The sequence below is a fragment of the Andrena cerasifolii genome, chromosome 10 (assembly GCF_050908995.1).
Source record: "Andrena cerasifolii isolate SP2316 chromosome 10, iyAndCera1_principal, whole genome shotgun sequence".
Classification (NCBI taxonomy): Eukaryota; Metazoa; Arthropoda; class Insecta; order Hymenoptera; family Andrenidae; genus Andrena; species Andrena cerasifolii.
In genome coordinates, this window is record NC_135127.1 from 12,953,787 (window position 1) to 12,975,304 (window position 21,518).

Here is a 21,518-nt window from a genome sequence, read left to right on the forward strand (position 1 = left end):
GAAGGTGGACGACAGTCGCATCGATCCAGACCGGGCCTTTATCGATCCCGGGCGATGCACGCGAGCACGCCACGGGAATGCAATGACAAGATAGCAGGGCGACGATATGCAACGATTCCGCTATTAGACAGCTGCGCGCACGAGTGTCTGACCGTGGAGAGGACGAGCCCGAGAAGAAAGGCTGCTCTCAACGTTCGCCAAAATCGTTTCTTTCCCTTGCAGAGGAGAAAAAATTGCTTGCCAATGCCGATTTCTGTTTCGTCTAGCGAGGCAGCCCCTCTTCCTTTACACTCGGCAACGATCCTCGTCCTGCCGCTCCCTTTTCCGCGACACCACGGTTACGGTTACGGCCGCCGAACAACAGTCGAGGGACAACGGACGAGAAGCCTTGCGGAGACGCGGTTCATTCACCGATACCCTTTGTTTATGGAGTTGGATATTGGGATAAGTCGAGGCTCGGGGTAATCGAGATGAGCGGAGGAGCGAGAGTGCCCTAGGTCTGGGCGCGACGCGTTTAGTCGTCGCGATCGGGTGTGCCGCGTCCAATGCCATAAAAAAACGCGCTGGTTAAATATATCCTCGTGAAGGGAGAGCGAGGGAAGTCGAGGGAGAGTACTGGGCGTTCGTTGCGCGAGTACCGAACGCGGGAATAACCGCCCTTCGGGAGCTATTTTCGTGACGTGACAATCTGTTCCATAAATACGATTGCGTTTAGGCCGACGCGGGGACCAGACGCGAGATTAGGATGCAGATGCTCGACGGATGTGCCTTAATCGTCGGCGTAAATACGTTACGAATCGAACGTGCCACGCGTGCGAGGGTGTTATGCGCCTACATACGTGTACTTTAATCAACGGACCTTGGGAAACTCAAGTGAAAAATCATCTTCCTATTGTTGCACTTCCCCCTGAAAATCCACCAACTTGCATGCCTCTCGCTTTGTCAACTCCACAGTGACAGAAATATTCAGGTGTATTTATAGGTGCCACAGCTTGCATAGTAGTAGTGTGGGGCGTGCAAGCTCTGCCTACGCAGTGCCACGTAAATTCATTTCACGTGGATATATTAGTCTCGAGCAACAATTGTACATTCATCTTTGACATCTAACAGGTCGTATCTAAGATTTAAGCTCCTGAAATTGTACTTCGTTGTTTCTGTGAATTCTGTGTAATATCAGCTACCCGAGTCACGCCTCGAGTTATCTCAGTCTGCGATACGTCCAAGGACGAGGAAGGAGCCCCAAGAAGGGGTGAGAAGGTAGCACCAGGGGGCCCCAGGAAGCAATTCGGGGTAAACGAAGGTTCGGCTGCGGCCGCGAGAACGGAAAATCCTACGACAATGCGCAATGGCACGAGCCAAGTCGAGGGTTGGGGTCACAGTACGTTTCACAGGGGTAGCCCGGTACACGTACGTTCGTATATACACGGGGATGGGAAGCGTACAGCTACACCGTGCCAGGTGGTGACTGTCGTTCCATGTGTGCGCATATGTCTGCCCCCTGAGCCCGTACCCTCCCCTCCGGGGGTAGCGCGACCCCTCGCAACACCAGAAGCACGTTAGCGCCCCATCGCGTTTCCTTCGTTTACGCGCCAGTACTCTCTGCCTAATTACTCGAGCTGCAAATGTCACTGTCTTACTCCGCCATATGATACGTATACCGTCCAGTCCATTCCTTAACAAAGATCGACCTTCGAATGGTGATCGCGGAACGTCAGGCCATTCGCGTCTCTCAAGAGCGAAAGGTCCTAATGGTGTGGCACAACCGTCGCTCTTACATTCTTATTGGACGGGCATGCTCTAAAGTTTCCCCGCCGCTAACTCGTTCAAGAATCTCCGAAAATTCTCATTCCAAGCTGCGAAAGATCCAAGTCATACGTCTCCTTCTCCCGTTGCTGGTTATCGACCTCCAGCGACGGGGGAAAAAGCTCGTTGGTAGGGTACGAGGGTATCGATCGGAGTACGGGGGCCCGGCTAACGGGCGCGTGCCACCTTTGCCCACCAAACATCGACAGAATCGATCGCTAGCACGTATATACGACGAGCATCGGGGCGAATGATTCATCCACGAGTGTTTAGGCCCAGCCACCCTAAGGCTGCTCCAGCGAGGGACGTCTTTCTAATCGGTCCCCGAGGCCTGCTCGCGGTACTCGTCTTCGTTTCCAGCTCGTTGCCGTAGGTAATGGTGGACGGCGTAAAAGTCGAGCGAAGCGAGCGGCGAACAGACGGGAAACTCGTAACCGGAGTCACGGCCCGTGGAACCAAGGAACCGCGTGTATCGCTTGCTCGTTGCACAGGTGCAAGCTACCCCACCGTGACCGACTGCCACCGACGAAGAGTATGTTGCTCCGACCATTCGCACTGTAATCCACCTAGTTTCGCCCTTTCTCGATTCACGGTGATCGTTGCTCAAGGAAAATGAAAGTGCGCGAGCTTATCACGGGTATTCCTGAGGGCACGAAACGCCAAATGTGTCTCTAGATAATTTTCAAGGCTTTCTAATAATAAAACACTCGAGTGCCCTATCGGCTTTGCTCCTAGGTATAACGCTAAAGTTGCTGCTTAGACCGCGACGGCTGTTATAAACGTTTTTATGTGAATTGATTTTATGGCAACTTTGAACGTGGGTCCCAGTCTTTCACCGTTTTCGAGTTGTAAAATGTATTATGGGGATTTCTTTATTGGGGACAATTGAGAGGTACCATAAAAGTAATGTAAATTAAGGCTGCCAGATGTCGGAATCATTACCAAGACTGTAAATCGTGAAGACGTATGTATTGTAGTTTGGAAAAGTTTTCAAATTATTAAAGCTTCAGAAATCGTATTTCACTTCCTCTTTTCGGTACATATACCACACTCCAAGGTCAAACGTCATCTCAGTATTCCAAATAATATACTGTCATATGCTTTAGCTTTATTTTAGGTACTCAGCGCCATCTGTCTTAATGTTCTTATTGTTTTTATAATTATATATATCTTCTTACTCCTGTACAATAAATCAATTTTAGCAGAGAAACATACTGGTTGCCTACATTTGTTGGAGATTCAATTATTTATCTTTGATTTTATATAATGTTCGACCATATCGGTCATTCGCAAACGAGATACTCGCAATTAAGTGGGACTACCTTTTTGACAGACAGATAAAAAGTTCACCCGTTGATATCTCGAAAATGTATTCATACAAATTTATTTAGACCTTATTGTAGGAATCAGCGTGTCATCTGCTGCACAAAATGCACTATTTGTTTCCTCTTTCATTTACTTATTAACACCTTTCCCTCCACTTTAACGAATCTTGCACGCGTACAAAGGTACCAGCTTAGTGCAATGGTAGATTGTTACACAGCCATTAATGCCGCCAAGTTTTTCACCTTTCCTCCTTACGACCGTCAAACGGCGCGTTTCCCTGACAAGGGTGGCCCAGGTAGCCCCTGCAGCCGTTGTCCTTTATAGGTGCCCGAGAATTCGACGAAATTAACGACGCATACTAATCAACCAGACCTAGCCACCTCTCGTTAGGTTCGCATTCATTTCAGCGAGCCACCGTTAACCCTCCCTGGTCGACGACAATTGTCATCTGTTACTTTATAGGAAGATAATATCCTTCGTACACTATTCTCCATGTATTACGAAACTTTGACCAGCAAATTCGAGAGTAGGTACGATAAGGTAGACCAACTGGAATTAAATTTACAAGTGCTCCCATAGATATGTATGTTTACCAACTACGAGATATGTGGAGGCACGAAAACAAGAACAAAGTGCGAAATTATGTTCCTTAGGTCACGAAACGCGATTATGCCCGATTCGACACGTGTTCGGACCTCCCAGCTTCTTGTCGCACGTCTAGACGTCTAGACCCCGTTCAGCACCGTTTCCATTCTTTCTCTCTCATTCCCATTTCGCCGTTCCTTCTTGTTCTTTATAACGGGCGTTTAGGCGAGCGCGAGCACGGGCACAGCCAGGGACGTGTGGCGCGTGCATCGGTGCGTAATAAACGATAAAGAACGTACAGCGATTAAACAAAGGTCACCGTTCAGCAAGTCACACAGCTGCTAACTAGGCTCAACGGTAGGCTGGTATCGTGGCCGCGATAAACGCCTCCCCGACGCGACGAAAGCCGCCTAGCCGTTATTAATCGTCCGCACCGGAGGTCACGTATTTAGCTAAGCCAATGGGGCCTGATAATTCACGATAAGCCTCGATCCTCCATTTAAGGGTGAGCGAGAAAAAAAGGGATCGCCTGTATCGCGAGGTGGAGCCGGTGGTCGATCTGGAACAAGCGTAACGGGACAAGTACAACCTTGCGCGAACGGCGAGGCCATAGAAAGGGGTTGAATGGTCGGTTCAACGCTTGGATACCGCTTATTCGTGCTTTCCTTCGGCTGGCCTGTCTTCTCCCTCGATTCCCTACGCTGGGCCCGTGGAACGACGAGGGGTGGCGAGTGGTGGCGAGTGGTCGTGCAGCCGGCACGCGCTCAACGAATTTTTTAACCAACGGATATATCGGGTAAACTACACCGCCGAGAAATCACGACTCTGGGAAAACGATTCTTCAACCCCTTGGCGGTTGAGGTAGTCTCGGAGAAGAACCTAAAGGCTTGGATAAACGGTGGCTAATGTGGTTGGTAGGAAACCCTGGCGATAAATTCTATTTGATATCTGATTGCTTCTACTTCGAGATCAACTTGAAGGTGACAAGTGTTTACAGCTGATGTTGAATTAAAGATTTTCAAGTTTAGTTGAAGACGATATAAAAGAGAGAGAAAGGAACGGAAGGAACAGGATTTGATCGGAGGAAATAATTCGCGTGGAGAGAGGAGAAAAAAAGTCGATTAGTAATTCGGTCTACAACCGTTAAAGGTTACTGAACAGAGACTCGCCGTCTTTTGGGGATCAGGTTGCGAGACCTACCTTACCGGCCTTACGAGAAATGCTAATAACACCGAAACAACCGGGGACCCCGAAGACCTCCAAGACCCCGCTTGAAACCCTTTCCGTTTCCCTTCGCTTTATAGTCAACGCGCGCGACCGCTCCGCGTTCAAATTCTTCCAGCGATCATTTAAATTTCAAATTCTACTCGATCGAGTGCCAGCGCCACTCAAAGACTACCTTCTCGCCCCTTTCTGTTTATACCGAACTCAATTTCCGCGAAACATAAGAAGCTACGCCGTTATAAAGTGTTCACCAAAGAAATCCTGACTACAAGGTAGGTACAGTCAGAACAGAGACAATTGGCTACCTTGGACCGATCGAATAGTCAATTATAATTGCTCTGAATAGCAGGCTTCACACTAGCTCGCTGTCGAGCTGTCGAAAAGATTCACTTACCCCGGTTGCCCTGGGGAGACAGCGTGGAGTTCATCAGTCCACGAACGATTCCGGTGATAGGCGACACCAGCATCCCTGACGCCTCTTCATTCTCAGGCTTCTTCGGCGAAGCCTCGTCCGCCTCGGCTATTCGCGACAACATCGCCACTCGATGGAGCCCAAACATCGTACTGCCGTGTCTTGGACTGGTCACGTATTTAATAGAAGCGACTCACTGGCCCTAGGTGAACTTCTCAAACTATCCCTCCGTAGCGAACTCTCCTTGCACCCGTTGTGATTCGAGTAGTTACAGAGGGGGTGGCAAGGAACACAGCTCGCAGAAGGGGAGCGAACAAAGGCCACCGTGCGTTACTCGTGCACGCGTGGGTGCACGAGGGGAACGGGAAAGCGAAATTGCCCGGCACAGCAATTTCCGATATTCAAATGCCTGTCCTCGAAAGCTCTTTGGCTTCGTACGGATTTCCCAATCACAAATCTCACGTGGATATGCGAGGAATGCCAGTGAAGCGTTTCCCTTGTTAACCTGCAATCAGATTTCGAGATGATATTAGATCGTATACTAAGCAAGTTTCGACTACAATGTACGTACGAGCCAGACAGACGTCTGAATTCGTAAATATAACCTAAGAGGCCACAAACTTCTGTCTCCGATCGATAATAAATGTTTGTCAAATTTAATTACTGAAATGTGGCTGTTAAAGTCGCAGGGAACTTTGTCTATTGTTACTTGGAAGTACGATGGTTCAACATTTTCACGAGTGTAGGGAGAGAGACGGCGGATGCAATAAAAGCGCGGGATCGTTATAACCTCCAACATGGTAGCAAACGGAATCCGACTAACGAATCAATGTGTAGAAACGTATTTACATAGGGTAAGGCGTTGCCCTTGTCGGCTCATCGATACGATCGGTTCAGCGAACGAAAACAGACTGTTCGACGCAGCACGATTTACCGTGATGCGACAAGCCTCGGTCACCTCGAGTATGTTTCCCTCGCTATTTCGTCGAGCTACGGCTCGATATGCATTGCGAGGTCAACGTTTCGCGCCAACATTGTTTACGAACAATCGTACGCTACCTTCGACATGACTATTGTCTGTATCATGGCCAGAAAAATTGCGAGGAAATGAATTAGATATTCAAATATACTTTAGAGTCGTATTACGAACAGCCTACTCAGCCTACTGTACTGAAAGCATCGTGATTCATAGCTGATAGCACTAACACAGTTACCCGGTATAGAGTGGAAACGAAAGATTTCCTGTACGCAATTTCAACTGAGGGTTAGGCGACTTCGGTGGGACATTATGCATGAAAACACGAAGCTAGTAAGAATGGAACCTGTGTTTTCTGTTTCATATGGAATCATTCACGTTTCGATGGAATGAATAAATAAACAGGGAGATAGGTAGGTGGAACCCAATCACTCACCTTTCCTCGTGGAGGAAGTTTCACGAGTAGAACGGCCAAGTTGGTCAAGAGAGTTCCTGTGGGCTGTTGTGCTCGGTGGTTCCTTTTCGTCGTATCGGAGCAACATACCAGACGTAACTATCACAAACGCGATATCCGACCGGTCAAATCAGATAATCAACTGAAGCCGCGGTGACTCGCGCTCAGCCAAACAAACATCCGTAGCCCGCGCAAATCGTGGTACTGCGAGAAATTTAAATAGCTGAGAAGTGGCTACAGGTGGATCAGATCGGTATTGCCCTCTGGCGGGGAGTATTATTAATTAAACGTACCATTAATTTAGGTAGGTAATCCCGAACTCTCAGATGGTAATTCTGTGATCTCACAACTGGCAGATCACGCGCTCTAGGTGGACTGTCGGTAAAGAAACGTTCGCCAGTGAAATTATAGTTACAAAAGCATAGACGGACCTTGTTTGATAAACGGTGGAAAGATCGGGCGAAGCAATTAGGAACGCTCTGTGAGACGCACAGAGACACGAATATGGGAGATTTCGGTAAAAATGCATATCTGCTTTTATTGGAAAAAAAAAAAAGAAAGTGTCTCCGTGTACGTGTCACAGTGGTATCGTGCATCGGGCATAAACTGTCGATCGAAAGGTGCGCTCTTAAGCCCGCGATCACGATCGTGATAGCGCGATGTTTGATCGCTGATAATTACGATGATGAATGTCATGCCACGTAATCGATCAATTCTCAGGAAACGATGGATACGATTCGTTGACCCTGTTGAGTTCTGTAGACGCTTATAAGCGTTCTGTTAATCAGCGCGCACTGTTAATATATTGCTAATATATTGAACATAGTGTCGCGCGCGATCGCGATCGTACTCGCGATCGAATCGAAGGCCGATCAACGAACCAGCCTCGACAGAAAAATTCGTTCCTACTATATTTATAGATATACATATACATACATACATACACTTTATATTTATAATATATTATATATATCTACGGTTTGCTGTGCCTCGAGAAAAATGTCACGCATCAACCCCACTCATGTACACTGTACCTAAGTGTCCCATCCACCCACCTGTCCCACCTGTCCCCCCTCCCCGGGTGTTTCTTCACACGGAAGAATCAATTATCGTTACACACGTTCGTCTACTATAATAAAAATACGAAGAAGTCGACTAGGCGCCGACACGACGACGACACGACGACAATAACAACGACAATCGATCGTTCCCCCGTAAACGCGCAACGTTCTCAACGTTGCAGATCGACGATCGTTCGCGAAAGTAAGTATACAGGCGCAGTCTCGTCGTCGAGATCCCGGGAACGCGTTAGCTTTCCCGGCCAGTCGCGTGTTCACGCGCATCGGCCGTGGCAGTATTACATTACATCGTTCGTCGGTGATTGGCTCGATGCAAAAATAGCAGAATTTTCTTAACACCTAGCAACATCGAGTACCATGAAATTGTCTTTCTGTTTTTTCCTTTTCCGTTCTTCCCTTCCGGTCGTGCGACGGCAATGCTCAATATTCTCTCTTTCTTTCTAAAGTAATTACATCAGCTTCACGCGAACGTTCAGCCTACAATTAAAATTAAAAAAAGGGCAACGAATTTGCCCAGTCCTGCCCGAGATCTTGCTCGTTCCTCGAACAAGCTCGGACCCATTCAAGGTTGATTACAGAGATGCGACGCATTCACGCTCGTCAAATAAGATCCGTTATTGTCTGATCGTGAAATGTTTTTTTCCTTTCTTTTTTTGTAAGCTAAGATGGCCCTCGTCTCTCGTTTTTCGAAGAGAAATTCCCATTAATTCTGCGTCAAGCCATCACACGCGCAAGATTAACATTGTACGAAATCAATTGGCAGCGATCACGGCGGCGGCCGTCGTTGATGAGGACGACGAGGATGAGGACGATGACTTCTTCTTCAGCACGATGTCTTTGATGTTGAGATTGACCTTCTCCTTGCGTGGAGGCGGCACGGATTGAAGGCAGAACCTCTTGAATGCCTCCAGCTCCCGCTCAGCATCGTCCATCTCTCCGTCCTCGAGGTCTATATCTTTGGGCGTGAATACGCTCTCTGCAAAAGACACGCTCTGAATACTAGGAGTCGGGCGGGACCCTTGGCGAAGGGAGTTTATGGATACGTTCGCTGCGCGTACGATATCTTTCTGTTTCTGGTCTCTATGTGTGAATTATGATATTTGAATTATGTTGTCCTTAATGATACGAAAATGTGGGAAACGTTGAGATCGGTATGCGATATACTCTTCGAGTTCGTAGTTTTCTAAATTTCCGGATCAACACCTTTTCGCATCATCAAGAACGGAGGAGCTAGAATGATCGTACAAAAGGGAAGTGTAGCGTATAAAAAATGTGACAGATATCTGTTGAGGCGGAAGAATTCCAATGGAGAAGCGATGAAAGGGAAGAACAGGAAAGACCCGTTAGAGTGATCGAGAGCAGAAAAACGAGCAATCGTTGATGACGATGAGGCAGAGAGGGAACGAGGCTTCCACGTGTCCATACGCATGCAGCATTTATTGGGTGACGGTGTCAATACCGACAAGGAAAAAGAGAGTATAACGTTGGAAAAAATAAAATTTATTGAAATGTCATCAGTAGATTAAAAAAAGAAAAGAGTATCGCAAAACACTCGTATATGGTTGTAGGATCACCTACGCAGGTCATTTATGTATCACAATGAGATTTATCAGGTAACAGGCAAACAATTCGCTGCCATAATCAACGTGAACTTGGTAAAAGCTTCTCACTCTCCCTTCCTCTTGTGTGACCTACCTATCTTTTCTTTATCTTTCCTTTCCCCTTCCGCAGTCGACTTATCACGTATCACGATGTATAATGTTGCTCGTTACAAGTACCTACAGATCTAATTAAGTGTCTAACGCCATGCTCGCGTCGAATGCTCCTCAACCTCACCTTTCTCGAGGAGAAAGAAACTAAAAGGAAGTCGAGAAAACAGGGAGACAGAGAGAAAACTGAGACACTCCTCAAAGCCTAGAGACTGTACATGCTACCCTAAGCGCGAGTGTACATAATTATAGCTAGACACGGTGCGTAATCGTTGTACATTGGATTCGTGAGAAAAAAGTCACCTGGTCGGCCGACTTGGGTAGCGAAAAGAAAATAAAGAAAAGATAGTGCTCACTGGCCAGAGTCCCATCTGAACAATTCTCCCCCGACAGATTCGTGGCGGCCAATTCGAGGGCATCCCGGTTGTATCCGGTATTCGAAAAATCATTCGACCTAGCCGAGACCTGGTCCTAACGCGGCACACGGCCTTCTCCTGACGAAAACGAAACGAAAGAAAAACCGTCGTCAGTACGATCAATCTCTACTCGCTCGTCCACAAGATGTACATGTATATGTTTTGTTGTGTGTGTAGTGAATCAAGCTTTGAATGCCTGACACAGGGGAGCGAAGATGTGCAACCCCCGGGGAGTGTGTTTTAAGGGAATCAAAAAACAAAAAAAAAAACGAAAGAAGCAAATTTACATGTTAAACTCTGATTAGTGTTGTTTCTCACCAACGAGGTTCCAGTCATCGCCGCACTGCCTCGTGCCCGCTCCGCGTTTCTTCTTCTTCTTGCTCTTGCCGGTGCTGGAGGCAGCGACTATCGAGGCGTTTAGCGCCTCTCGCACCGCCGTTTTAGCGCTCTGCACGTCCTTCATGCTCGTCTCCGTTCTCACTTTCGTCAGGGTCACGCTAGTCCCCTTCAAGTTGATTCCGTTCTCCGGTATCGGCTGACCGTTGGTCACCTTGCTGATCTGAATGTTCGCCAGACCGCTAAGAGTGGCGCAGTCTGGGGTCAGTCTGCTCCTCAGCTCCGCCAGACTCGACGGGATGATACCGTTGCTGGAGTGTTTCAAATTTGTCGCGCCCTCCGCGGACGTTCTGGACGACAGATCGCCTTTCACTATGTAGTCTGGCTTGGGAGGCGACGTCAGGCCCGCGTTTATCGCCTGCTGCAACGCGGGACTTCTGATGGTCACCATGCCGTTCTCCGAGACCTTTATGATAGCCGCCTGTTGCGTGGGTGGCACTTTCATGGGGCCAAAGGCGGGGTTCCTGATGGTCACCATGTTGGTGTTTGGGTTGTGGAGTATTCTGGCAGGCTCGTCTGTGTGGTCGTTTGAGAAGGGATCATTGTTTTGCATCGCTGCTTGACTAAGCACGTTGCTGGAGTTCGCTGCGTTCTTGTTCTTCTTTTTCTTCTTCTTTCCACTGGTGCTCTGGCTTGGCAACGACTCCTTGGGCACATCTGTAACGGCAAACAACAAATGAGACGGATGTTCGGATAGGAACGGTATGAGGGATTTAAATTAAATTTTTCCTCACCCTTTTCTGCAGGTTTAGGAAGGAGGTCCTGCTTCAGCTTCCCAGTATCGACCACGATCACGTTTCCACCCGCTTGAGAGCTCGCGTAGCTCGACTGAACTCCGCTCATGGGTGCAGCGATGATCGTGGTCTGTTTAGGAGGGTTCACTGGCTTCGGCAGAGGCGCTGACCTTATTGGCAAAGGCTTCGCCGGGGCGTCAACCTTCGTTATCGTGATGCCAGGTGGTAGCTTCAAGTTCTCTATGTTGATCTTGGAATTCACGCCGATGTCCTTGAACTGGCTACTCAAAGGAGAGTTGACCCGCTCTGTGGAAGACGGCTGAACTTCCGGTCGCTGCTTGATTGTCATCTGAACGGGTGTCTTACTCTGAACCTTCTGATTATCGCTCTTCCCCTGTTTGTTGGAAACGTTAGTAGGTACATTTCTGTTATTTCTATTGGTATTCAACTGATTGTTTTTATCCTGCTGCTGCCCTTTGGACTTCTTATTGCTTTCATTCGTGATATTCGCATTCGGCGGCGGTTTTTGAGAGACCGGTGTCTGCGGTGGGGTATTTATCTTGTTCTGCTTCTTGGTGGACACGTTCTGTTGTTGATTCTTGTTCTTGTTCACCGTGTTCTGCTGCAGCACGTTTTCTTTATTCTCCGTGTTCTTCTTGTCCTTCTTGGACTTGGTTTTCGTGTCAGTTATACTCTGCTGCTGAACTTTCTTCTCGTCCAGCTGCTTCCCTTTAGCCTTCTCGTTGTTCGCTTGTTGCTTCACGTTTTTATTGTCGCAGATCTTATTCTGCGGCTGCTGCTTCGAGTTGTTCGTCTGCTGCGACTTGTTCCCCTGTTGCAACGAGTTATTATTATTGTTGTTGGTATTGCTGTTGTTGTTGTTATTGTTCGCTTTGGTCTTTTTCTTCTTCCCGCTGATGTTTTGGTTCTGCTCGGTCTCCAACTTCGGCAGGGGCGCCTCCTTGGTTTGCCCATTTACCAGCGTGAACAGAACCTTGTCCTCCGCTGGCGTCTGACCCTTCAACGTGATAGTGACCGTTGGTTCAGCGCTGTTCGATTCCATCACCCTTTTAATCGTCACGATCTGCGGCTGACTCTCCGCTTGAACCGGCTTCATCACCTCCTTTCCCTTCGCCTCTTCCATTTTCTTCATTTGCTTCTTCAGCTTCTTTCTCTCTTTTTTCGTGAGTTTCTTATCGGTCAAGTCCACAGCCAACGATTTGTCAGTGGTATTGCTTGCGTTACATTTAATATTTGTGCCATTGCTACTCGTCGGTGTTTTGTTACTTTTATTACTAACTTCAAGCTTGTCGGCTTTGGCGGCTGCCTTACTCGCTTGGCCAAGTACCACCGTTTTATCGAGCTTACTCGTATTAATACTTTTGTTCTTTATGTTCGTATTGAGAGGTGCAGTCTTTGCTTTGCTATTTATACTACTAGAACTACTACTACTGCTGCTACAGCTACCGCTACTGGCGTTACTACTATTGCTACAAACTTCCTGTTTGTCTTTCTTTTTATTACTCAATTGCTTTACAGTCGGCAATGCTACTGGCGGTGACGTGGGTAAAATAGATACTTCGGGTAGATTACACTGAGGTAATAATCTCTGAGGAACGGGTTTCTGCGGATCTACGACAGTGATCGTCACTTCTGGTGTCTTTTTCTGTAACTCTATCAGTTTCTGTCTTTCAGCTTCTTGCCTGTCTCTTTTGAGCTTCTCCTCCAACTGTAACAAACAGAAAATTACATTGATCCCACATAAACTCACTTAAGCACGCGTGTTTCCTCGCGATTAACTAACCTTTCGTTGCTTCTGCCTGGCCTTCTTCTCGGCCTTCTTATTGTTATCCTTCTTCCCATTCTGGTTCCCTTCGATAAACTCGAGTAGTTCTTCCAAGTCCCTCTGATCTCGTTGCTGGTCCGGTTGCACCGTAGACGCAGTGGAAACTGGTGTGTTCGATCTGGCCGCCGAATTCGTTATCGCCTTTATCTCCGTGTTCGTATTAGCTAACAACGATTCCGAGGAACTCTTCGAAGGGCTACACGCGGCCTTGCACTTCTTAGCCTTCTTCTTGGTCAGTAACTGACGTAATCTCTCCCTGATTTCATTGTAATTTCGACTAACCGGCGCTACCGAGGGCTGAAAGAAACGCTTCCCTTTCAAACAACGTATAGCCCCGGTTTACGCCTTAAGCTAGCGCATCGACGGAATCTACTTACAACCCCATGACCGAACACCTCGCAGTAACAACAATCGCAGTGCCTACTCGAATCCCTCTGCGCTGAACTACTGGTCGAACATGAGTCCTCTTGACTGCTACCAGAATCCGAGCAATCGCCGTCTCCAGAACTCACTGAAACCAGAACAGTGGAAATTCGGAAACGGTCGGAGAATCGTTCATGGTGGAAGCACCCCGGTGCGTATACTGACGGTCATTGCACGACACTCTCTTGATGTGCTCGACATTGGCCTGTTTGTGGCAGGCGTGCGTCGAGTGATTGTTGTGCGTGTGAGATCTGTGAGAGGGACCCGTATTTTTTACCAAGTCCGGCAGAGGTCCGTGCGTGTGTGGATGAGTGGCGCCTGTTTCAGTTTCAGAAAATAAAGAACACCTCATTACGGTTTTTTTAACACCAGCTCCTAAAGACTTAATGAAAATGCGGCTCGGAAAGTTGCGTGAATGGGTCACTGAAGGATGTAAACGATGGAACGATTCACCACTTACACCTACCCTGGTGTGCTGCATGATTGTGACTGGTATTTGGCGTCTGCGTTGTCGAGTGTCTGGTTTGCGTTTGGGCGGACTGCGTGGAGCCAGTTTTAACCGCGGGCTTGCTCGGTTCCTGGTTAGTTTTCACGATAGAAGGTGATACTGGCTTCGGGTGACTCGACGCGACCGCTTCAGGCACAGCTGATGACAATTGTCCGAGATTACATGAACGAAAATCTTGCGATAACAGTAATTAGAGATTCCTTTTCTGTAATTACATTTCGTCAGGCAAGGACAGGTATCCCACTTCCGTTTGGAGTTCAATAAACAGGGGCAAGGAGGATTTTCTAGGACTTCTTTCTTCCTTTCTGTTATTTCCCTCGCGTGCTGATAAACGCACGTACAAGGCTGCGGTTCGGATGATCTTACGTCAGTGTCTTCACTCTCGTCAGTCGTCGTTTCCACATCCTCCACTTTTTTCTTCACCTGCGTCGCGGAACAATTCGCCGTGTCTTCTAAAATAGAGTTTGAGAAAAAAAAAAGATACCAAGTCACGCCATCTTCACTGGACCCGGTTCAACAATTCGCTTACCTAAAAAACCATTGGTCAGTTGGGGAAATGGGTTTTCTAACGGTAACTCTATGCTCTCTGTCCCACTTTTATTAAACTGTAAATTAATCTTGCTGATGAATAATAAGAAGGAATAAGGCGCACAGGGAATATCGAAATAAAGTGTTCTTACATTTGGAGAAACTGAAGGTCCCGTACACATGTGACATTCGCAACTTTTACCATCTTCTGTGTTGCTTTCTAAACACCCCCCTTCGTTGTGGGCCCTTTAACGTATTGAACAATCGATGAATTAAAACGCATAAAATTAGCAAAAGTAACAGCCAATGATTAAGCGTACCTGACTGACTTAATCGCGAACTGAGCCAAGTGACAAGTGGTGCGTGCATAGTCAAAGAAATCTGGATCATCTTGTCCGTTGGCATAAATGTCTATCGCGGTCAGTACGCCCGCTATGTCAGCTAATTTTTGATGCTGGGCTTTATTCCAGTCGTCTAACAAGATTTGAACTATCTCGATGCTCGGTGGCATATTCAGCGAATCCAAACTGAAATCCGGTGTTGGACTTAGGGGCCTACTGTCCATGTCAGGTATACCAATTTTTGCTTGCGACGCAAGCGTAGAAAGTTGCCCGTCAACCTCTTGCAACTCGCTAAAATTGAATTACCCATTGGAAACTGAATAATTCTATTGTATTTTATTGTTCGCGTGAACGTACGTTCTATCGTCGGGCGACTTGTTCAACATACGCTGCTCCATAAGTTTCCTAGTTGCGGTAAACAATTCCCAAGCCTCCTTTATTTGCCTAAGCCTAGTCATTCGAACTGCTTGCTCCGCACTAAAATACGCACCGTTTGTAAAGTCGGTATGAGTGTATCCTATCGGTATTAAGTGGACGGGAATTCGCGGTATCGCTTACTTATATTTATCCATCCACGGCTCCGTTCCCGGCCATAGATCCCCGATTACCGTCATCTCGTCATTAAACGATAAGTATCGATGAACGAGACCTTGGTATTCCGAGCCTTTCAGAGGCAAAAGTTTTCTTAGCTGTAAAAGCCGAAATTTCCATTTTCATATATCCTGAAATGACCGCCGTACGTTTCTATGATATTAATTTCTTTACCTGCCCTATAAACGGTGGCAAATTATTTTGTACCAATGGATCATCGTACACATAGATCTGATACAACTTTTTAACAAAACAATCCCACGATAAATTAGATTTGCAGAGATGATCTTTCAAAGGTTGTATTAACTCAGAAATTTGTGAAGCTGTTGATATCAGTGCATCATAATCATCTAAGAGACCTGGAGAGGATATATACAATGAATAATCACTGCGATCAATAAGAACCGATAAGTCTGATTCAAGAATACCGTTTAAGCTACCTGTAAGAAAAATTTCTGCTAAATTATTTACACTACGATCGTGTAGAAGAGCTAACAACCGAACTTTTACTTCTACAACAAACTCTTGTGCCTGACTCACTAGCCTCATAAACAGCTGACGGGGATCTCTTTTACACAGTCTGAAAAGAAATACAGCTTTGAAAATCTACAGCGTGCAATCCGAGCGTGACCGTTGTGCCCAGCACACTCTTCCAACTTACTGCAGAACAATGTCATGCATACTGTCCATAGACAACATATTCTGCTGCAAGTGTAAGCCCTCCGGAATACGAGAGGCCTCCAAAGCGGCGTTAAAAGACGTTCGTGTATGTTGCCTCAATTCGGTCCACAGATTCTGAAACTTCATGGCCTTCTGCAGTTCCTCTCTGAACAGCTCTCTGGAACGGAGAACCAACGATCTACCTGCACCCACTCCGCTGCTCTCTCTACGAAGAATGATTACCTTTTCGCTTTGTACGTATCGCAGGAGCATGCTTCCTTTCCTCTGGGGGAGTTGTCTATGCTGCCACTCGAGCTGTCGGGGCCCCTGGCGCCTCTGATGAACGCGTCGACCGCGGTTTCGTCCATCCCCAAGTTCTGGAAGCAGAACGGGCACGTTTCGGATCGATCGGTGCAAGGGTGCACGTAGTTTGGCGACACACGCTGTATGTAGGAGACGTACCGCGACGGGGACCGAGTCTGCGACCACGGGGGACCTGACATCCTGGTCCTCGTACTGGCCAGCTAAATCGGCGGCCTGTTGCGCGAGACGTAGGTTCGCGTGGCTGCATTCGTCGCAGGACGCATCGTCAGTGTATTTCTTAGGTAGAACGTCACCCATCGCTACTACGTTGCTTCCCCTGCTCCTGTTGCATCGACTGCCCTCGTCGTCGCTGCCGCTGCCGCTCATTCTGTCGCCGCGTGGTGCACCCGGCACACAGCGTCGATCCCTCGGAAATACCTGAGCTGTGCTGCACAGCAATCGATACGCTTTTACACGGGCTTTACTTGGAACCGCGTAAACACCTGAACCGCATTCAATCAACATTCGCTCAATATGGCGTCTCGCGTGCTCATCCCGTGCTTGAATATTGTGCCGCGAGGTGACGCGCCACGGCGACTGCGTGTTCGCGGGGTCAATGCCGCGCGCCAATCGGGATCTGTACTTTTTTTCCTTAAACACTTGGCCAAAAATGCACTTATCCTTGTAAATTTGCGGTGGCCCCTAGCTGAGAGTGTCGGGGATCAGAGTTCGAAAGAAAATTCTAATTATTACATTTAAAGGGCTGCTTTTAATGACGCGCGTGAACGTACTAGTTTGGTCTAGATATTTAGGGAATAATTGAGGCAGTGAGAGCAATAACGGACTAACCCACATTTGTGAAATTTCTTTTTCCCTATTTTATATGATTAGTAGAGCCTATTGGAATACGTTATTGCTGCTAACTGAATTTCGAAAAAAATGTGTCGTTTGAAAAGTGGGATTGTAGAGCCATCTGTGGAATGGAAGTGAAACGAGGTCGATAAGTTTGATTCTATCCTTGTTGATACAGTCATTGGCTGAATAGAATCTACTCAGTAGATGGACAATGCTATCTGGCGACCGAATGTTCTCAACAGCTCATTAATACGCTGTGGATAAGAGTGAAGAAATACGTGTGTTGATACTGTTGATATCGTGCTACGTGGGAAGAACCGAATTGAAGATACGTGGAGGCAAATTGTCAGAAAGATGACAACAACGAATTACTTGGATTTGGATATCAATAAGCTGTTCGAAGAGTTCACGATCAAAGACATTGAGGGTATCCAGAAGAAGATCCAACATGAGAGTGACAGAAAGAAAATTGAGCTCAGAACATTAGTAGGGTAAAATTCCTTTAAATTCCTTTCGGTACATTTATCGCTGTGCTTCCAAACACTTCCAAACACGTTCAACGACTGGTTAAATGCTTATAGGGAAAGGTATCGTGACTTGATACTGGCGGCGGACACCATTGGGAAAATGAAAATAACTTCTGAACGTGTTATTTCAAGAATTCTCAGTATCGAAGACAAATTCCAAGATCTGCAGAAAAAGTATCTTATTGGTTTCAAGCTAGAACCAATTAAGAATGAGAATGATAGGTATTTTGCAACCTCTTCTTCTGATTATTATTAATGAAATGCAGCTGTTTGCCGAGGCCCGCTCTCTTTTCCAGGAATTCAGAAGGAATTCAAGATTCGGTTATTATTCAAATAAAGATCTTAATGGACATACCTCAACACATCTGGTCTAGCATCGAAAACAAGGATTTGTTATTTGCTTCGCAGTTGTATTTGGTAGCACAGCATATAAATTATAGTCTGCTATTTGAAGTAGGGAGCGCTGACTTGTCAAACAAATATCCAATTATCTCTAAGCAGTGGGATGTGATTAGTCAGTTGAAAAATATTATTATCAACGAATGCAATAATATATTGCAGTCGCTGGATGTGCAATCAAAGGTCAGCATTTGCTTGGATATAAATTGCACCTTGCCACATCGATGATTCTCTTTTGTTTTAGAGTGTTGCAAATTGCTTGGCGGCACTTGTGCTATTGAATGGAACATCGTTCCCAGATTTGCTGGAAAAGCTGATATCCATGCGCAATCGTGCTATTAAATCCGTTGTCACCGATGAAAATGACAGTAGCGTTAAGAGTAAAATAAAATTATGTATCGAAATACTAATCCAAACAGTGAATTTAATTAATGCCTGTTTTATAAGTAAGTAAACGGATATTTCTTTACTATAGCGCATATGATATTTATGTAAATAACTGACTGATTGCAGATACCGATGACAGGACGGGAGGTCTTGTCTTGCGATACATAACAAGAATTCAGGATCAAGAAACGTATTCGCTGCTCTCTCAGTTGAACTTAAATCAAGAACTATTGACAGAGTTTCTCCCTTCTGTAACAAAGCAGCATAAACCATTCGTTCAAGACAACCCAGACAGCTTCCTCTTGCCAGACCTTCAAAACTGTATGAAGTCTTGGCTCGAATGGGTCGCTGAATTCTGCAATCGCGAAGTTACGAAGCTTCTGGACCTGATAGTATCCATAAAAGGATTATATTACGTTCGCGAAGAAGCCGTTAGCATTAATCTACCCGAGAATTGGAATGGAATTTGGGAGGGACTTTCCCTCCCGAAAATCACCTTTTGGGTGGAGTTTTTTCAGCCTATCTTATCTGAAAGAGCAAAAAGTTCGTACCGTGACCGTACAATATATAAATCATGCTTTCCATTATACACTAGAATATAATTTCTAATAATCCATCAGGTATTATCAGCGACAAGTGGGTGGAAACTGTAGTTCTATTAAAATCCGACATAGTGGAGCTACTTAACAAAGTAGCGAACGATAAGTTCGAGTATCCCGAGCACGATTTACGGTGGTTCGTGTGGAAGGATTCTCCGAGTGATATTCCTCAGAAGCTAAACAAGAACGGTGGTCTAGATAACAAGAGGTCGTTACTGATGAAAACCAAGGGATATTCGCCAAACATTCTCAAGCTGTGCGATACCTTCGACGCAAGCTTGCAGGCCTTGCTTTCCGACCTCGAACAGTACTTGTACGAGACCGAGCGTGTCATGTCCATTAAGGACAATCTGTTGTCCACGAATATATATTTGATCTCTGACACGTTCTCCGATCGCGCGGAGATTCAGGAACATTTACAGATGATCAGTACTAATATGATGCAAGACTTTACAGGCTTCGTGAAAGCTACATGCGTTACTGATAAACCTGAACACGGTCAGCGCGACGTAAACGCTGTTGTGACGGCGAGGTTTCTATTGGCCCTGACAACCCTCAGCTCGAACCTGAATAAATGTTTCACTCTGTCGAAGGTGTCTGGATTAACTATTACGAACGTTAAGTGGCAATCAATTTGCGACAAATTGAAGGAAGAGAGCACTTTCGTATGGTCAGTTTGGGCAAACACGTACAAAATGAAGATACATAAGCATAGGGAGAAGTATATATCCAAAGAACCCCTCGAAGGGTTTCGAATACATTTGGTTGTGTCTGAATGGGAGAAAGTGACCATCGAAGAGGACTCTGGAGAGGGCAAGAGGATGAAGTCGGAAATCTTGGTCCCCTATCAGCCGTCTATACAGTTGCAGAAATTCTTCACTGCAATTTGTAAGGATTTGAACAGGATTATACCACATACCCTACCAAAGTAAGTTACGAATTACAGTTAAGTCTTCGTCACGTGATATGTATGATACATCTCTCTGTCCCGAAATCAGGAAAGTGCTGTACGAAATCATAGAGAGCATCGCCACGGAATTACTGAACTACTATTTCACCGCATCGATCAATGCAAAACTTTCGCAAAAGCAGGCCTTTCAAGTGCTATTCGACATCAAATACTCCACTCTGCTTATGGTGTCTCGAGAGAACAAGGTTCTGTCGGAATTATCGACGAGAGCTTGCGACAGTGTGCTATCTAAAATAGATCCCTTCGATTACGACGTCTTCAACCCATTCATACACACCAACGTGAAGAAAAGTGTTCAGAGATCTCTGGTGAGTGTCCAGATGATTAGAAAGCGTATTTCATAAACCGAGATTAGCATTCTGATTTGGATTTTTGCTTTTTAGCTGATACTAGGAAACTTGGTGCCCCACTTAGAGCAGCTTCACTCGATATTGGGTGCGCGAAGCGAATACACCAACAGCGAGGGAGTGAAATCAGATCTACCCTCGGTGCTAGCCTTGTGCACCGGTGCAGCATGGTTTCCGCCACTGACTGTGACAGCCCCAGCAAGAAGTTTGCCTCTGGTTTCCATAACGTTGCCAGAAAAAACACAGGTAGATACGATACTCACAAACCTCGAACTCTGTACGACCCTAGACTTTATTCCAAGTTATGTCCTTCACTCGTTTGTGTACACTTATTTCACATAAATGCGTATGTTCGTTATACTCTTAGATTGCCAGGGCATTCAGATAAGATTGATCGTGAGTTTAATTGCGGTAAGAAAACGATACTGCATGCTGCGTTTTCTAACAGGCTAACTTTTCATACTGGAAGTAACTTTGCGTTTCCTGCGTTACATATAACGCTTGTTTAACTGCTATTCGAGTTGTGTGGATGATATATCAACTGTAAATGGACAGCGCAATGTGCTAACAGAATTTCTTTGCATTATAGCGGAAGAAAGTGGCCAGCAAGGAGATTTCGAAAAGCGACTCCGCCGGGGCCACGATCAAATCCGGCGCGGCGGCATTTTTCGGGGCGATGGGCTCCGATTGGTTTAGTAGTAGCTAATTTATTTATTTATTTATTCCGATGCTCGCAGTAAGAATTGTAAATATTATTGAATAAAGAATTTTATACAGTCTTAAAATCATAAAATTATGAACTCGTAACTGCACCTACCAACTAACTTTCGCGGTCGTATTCAAAAAACTTGGTCTCGTAAAGCTAGGTCGCTCTGTACAGTGGCGCCACCGACGGAACATCCTCGTACTAATTTTCGAATGTCATTGACCGAAACTTATGATTCCACAACTTTCACCGAAGGAAAACTAAATAAAGCAATAAATAAACGCTATGCTGACTAGTCTCAATAATCGACACCTACAAACACAATCTCAGTTGATTGGAACAAGCTCGAAAGCAACTTCTCATAAAAAGACACATGGAATGAATTTAAACAAGCAATCCATCCATTCATGAAAA

At 46.1% G+C, this 21,518-nt stretch overlaps 2 protein-coding genes across 5 annotated transcripts; one reads left to right on the plus strand and one right to left on the minus strand.

Annotated features, from left to right (window-relative positions):
* Positions 1–7,668: 7,668 nt before the first annotated feature.
* Positions 7,669–16,877, minus strand: LOC143374415 (uncharacterized). 3 transcript variants are annotated; one of them, XM_076822571.1, is made up of 18 exons: positions 16,474–16,876; positions 16,255–16,388; positions 16,013–16,189; positions 15,792–15,931; positions 15,526–15,710; positions 15,319–15,449; positions 15,118–15,237; positions 14,740–15,051; positions 14,572–14,665; positions 14,421–14,496; positions 14,107–14,343; positions 13,850–14,029; positions 13,549–13,701; positions 13,338–13,471; positions 12,919–13,257; positions 11,115–12,843; positions 10,303–11,037; positions 7,669–8,835 (listed from the first exon to the last, which is right to left on the minus strand). In XM_076822571.1, exons 1-18 carry the CDS (start codon positions 16,837–16,839, stop codon positions 8,612–8,614), a joined length of 5,466 nt encoding a protein of 1,821 aa, XP_076678686.1. In that variant the 5' UTR covers positions 16,840–16,876; the 3' UTR covers positions 7,669–8,611. The 3 variants fall into 3 exon arrangements, with proteins under 3 accessions (XP_076678686.1, XP_076678685.1, XP_076678688.1); XM_076822570.1 differs by having other exon boundaries at positions 13,844–14,029; XM_076822573.1 differs by lacking the exon at positions 7,669–8,835 and adding an exon at positions 9,339–10,062 and having other exon boundaries at positions 13,844–14,029; positions 16,474–16,877.
* A 524-nt stretch (positions 16,878–17,401) lies between these two features.
* Positions 17,402–21,191, plus strand: Cog1 (conserved oligomeric Golgi complex subunit 1). Of its 2 annotated transcripts, XM_076822575.1 has the most exons (10): positions 17,402–17,660; positions 17,751–17,918; positions 17,993–18,278; positions 18,340–18,541; positions 18,609–19,025; positions 19,103–20,009; positions 20,080–20,359; positions 20,435–20,644; positions 20,766–20,809; positions 20,988–21,191. In XM_076822575.1, the coding sequence occupies exons 1-9, from the start codon at positions 17,524–17,526 to the stop codon at positions 20,784–20,786; spliced, it is 2,628 nt and encodes an 875-aa protein (XP_076678690.1). In that variant the 5' UTR covers positions 17,402–17,523; the 3' UTR covers positions 20,787–20,809; positions 20,988–21,191. The 2 variants fall into 2 exon arrangements, with proteins under 2 accessions (XP_076678690.1, XP_076678689.1); XM_076822574.1 differs by lacking the exon at positions 20,766–20,809.
* The last annotated feature ends 327 nt before the right edge of the window (positions 21,192–21,518 follow it).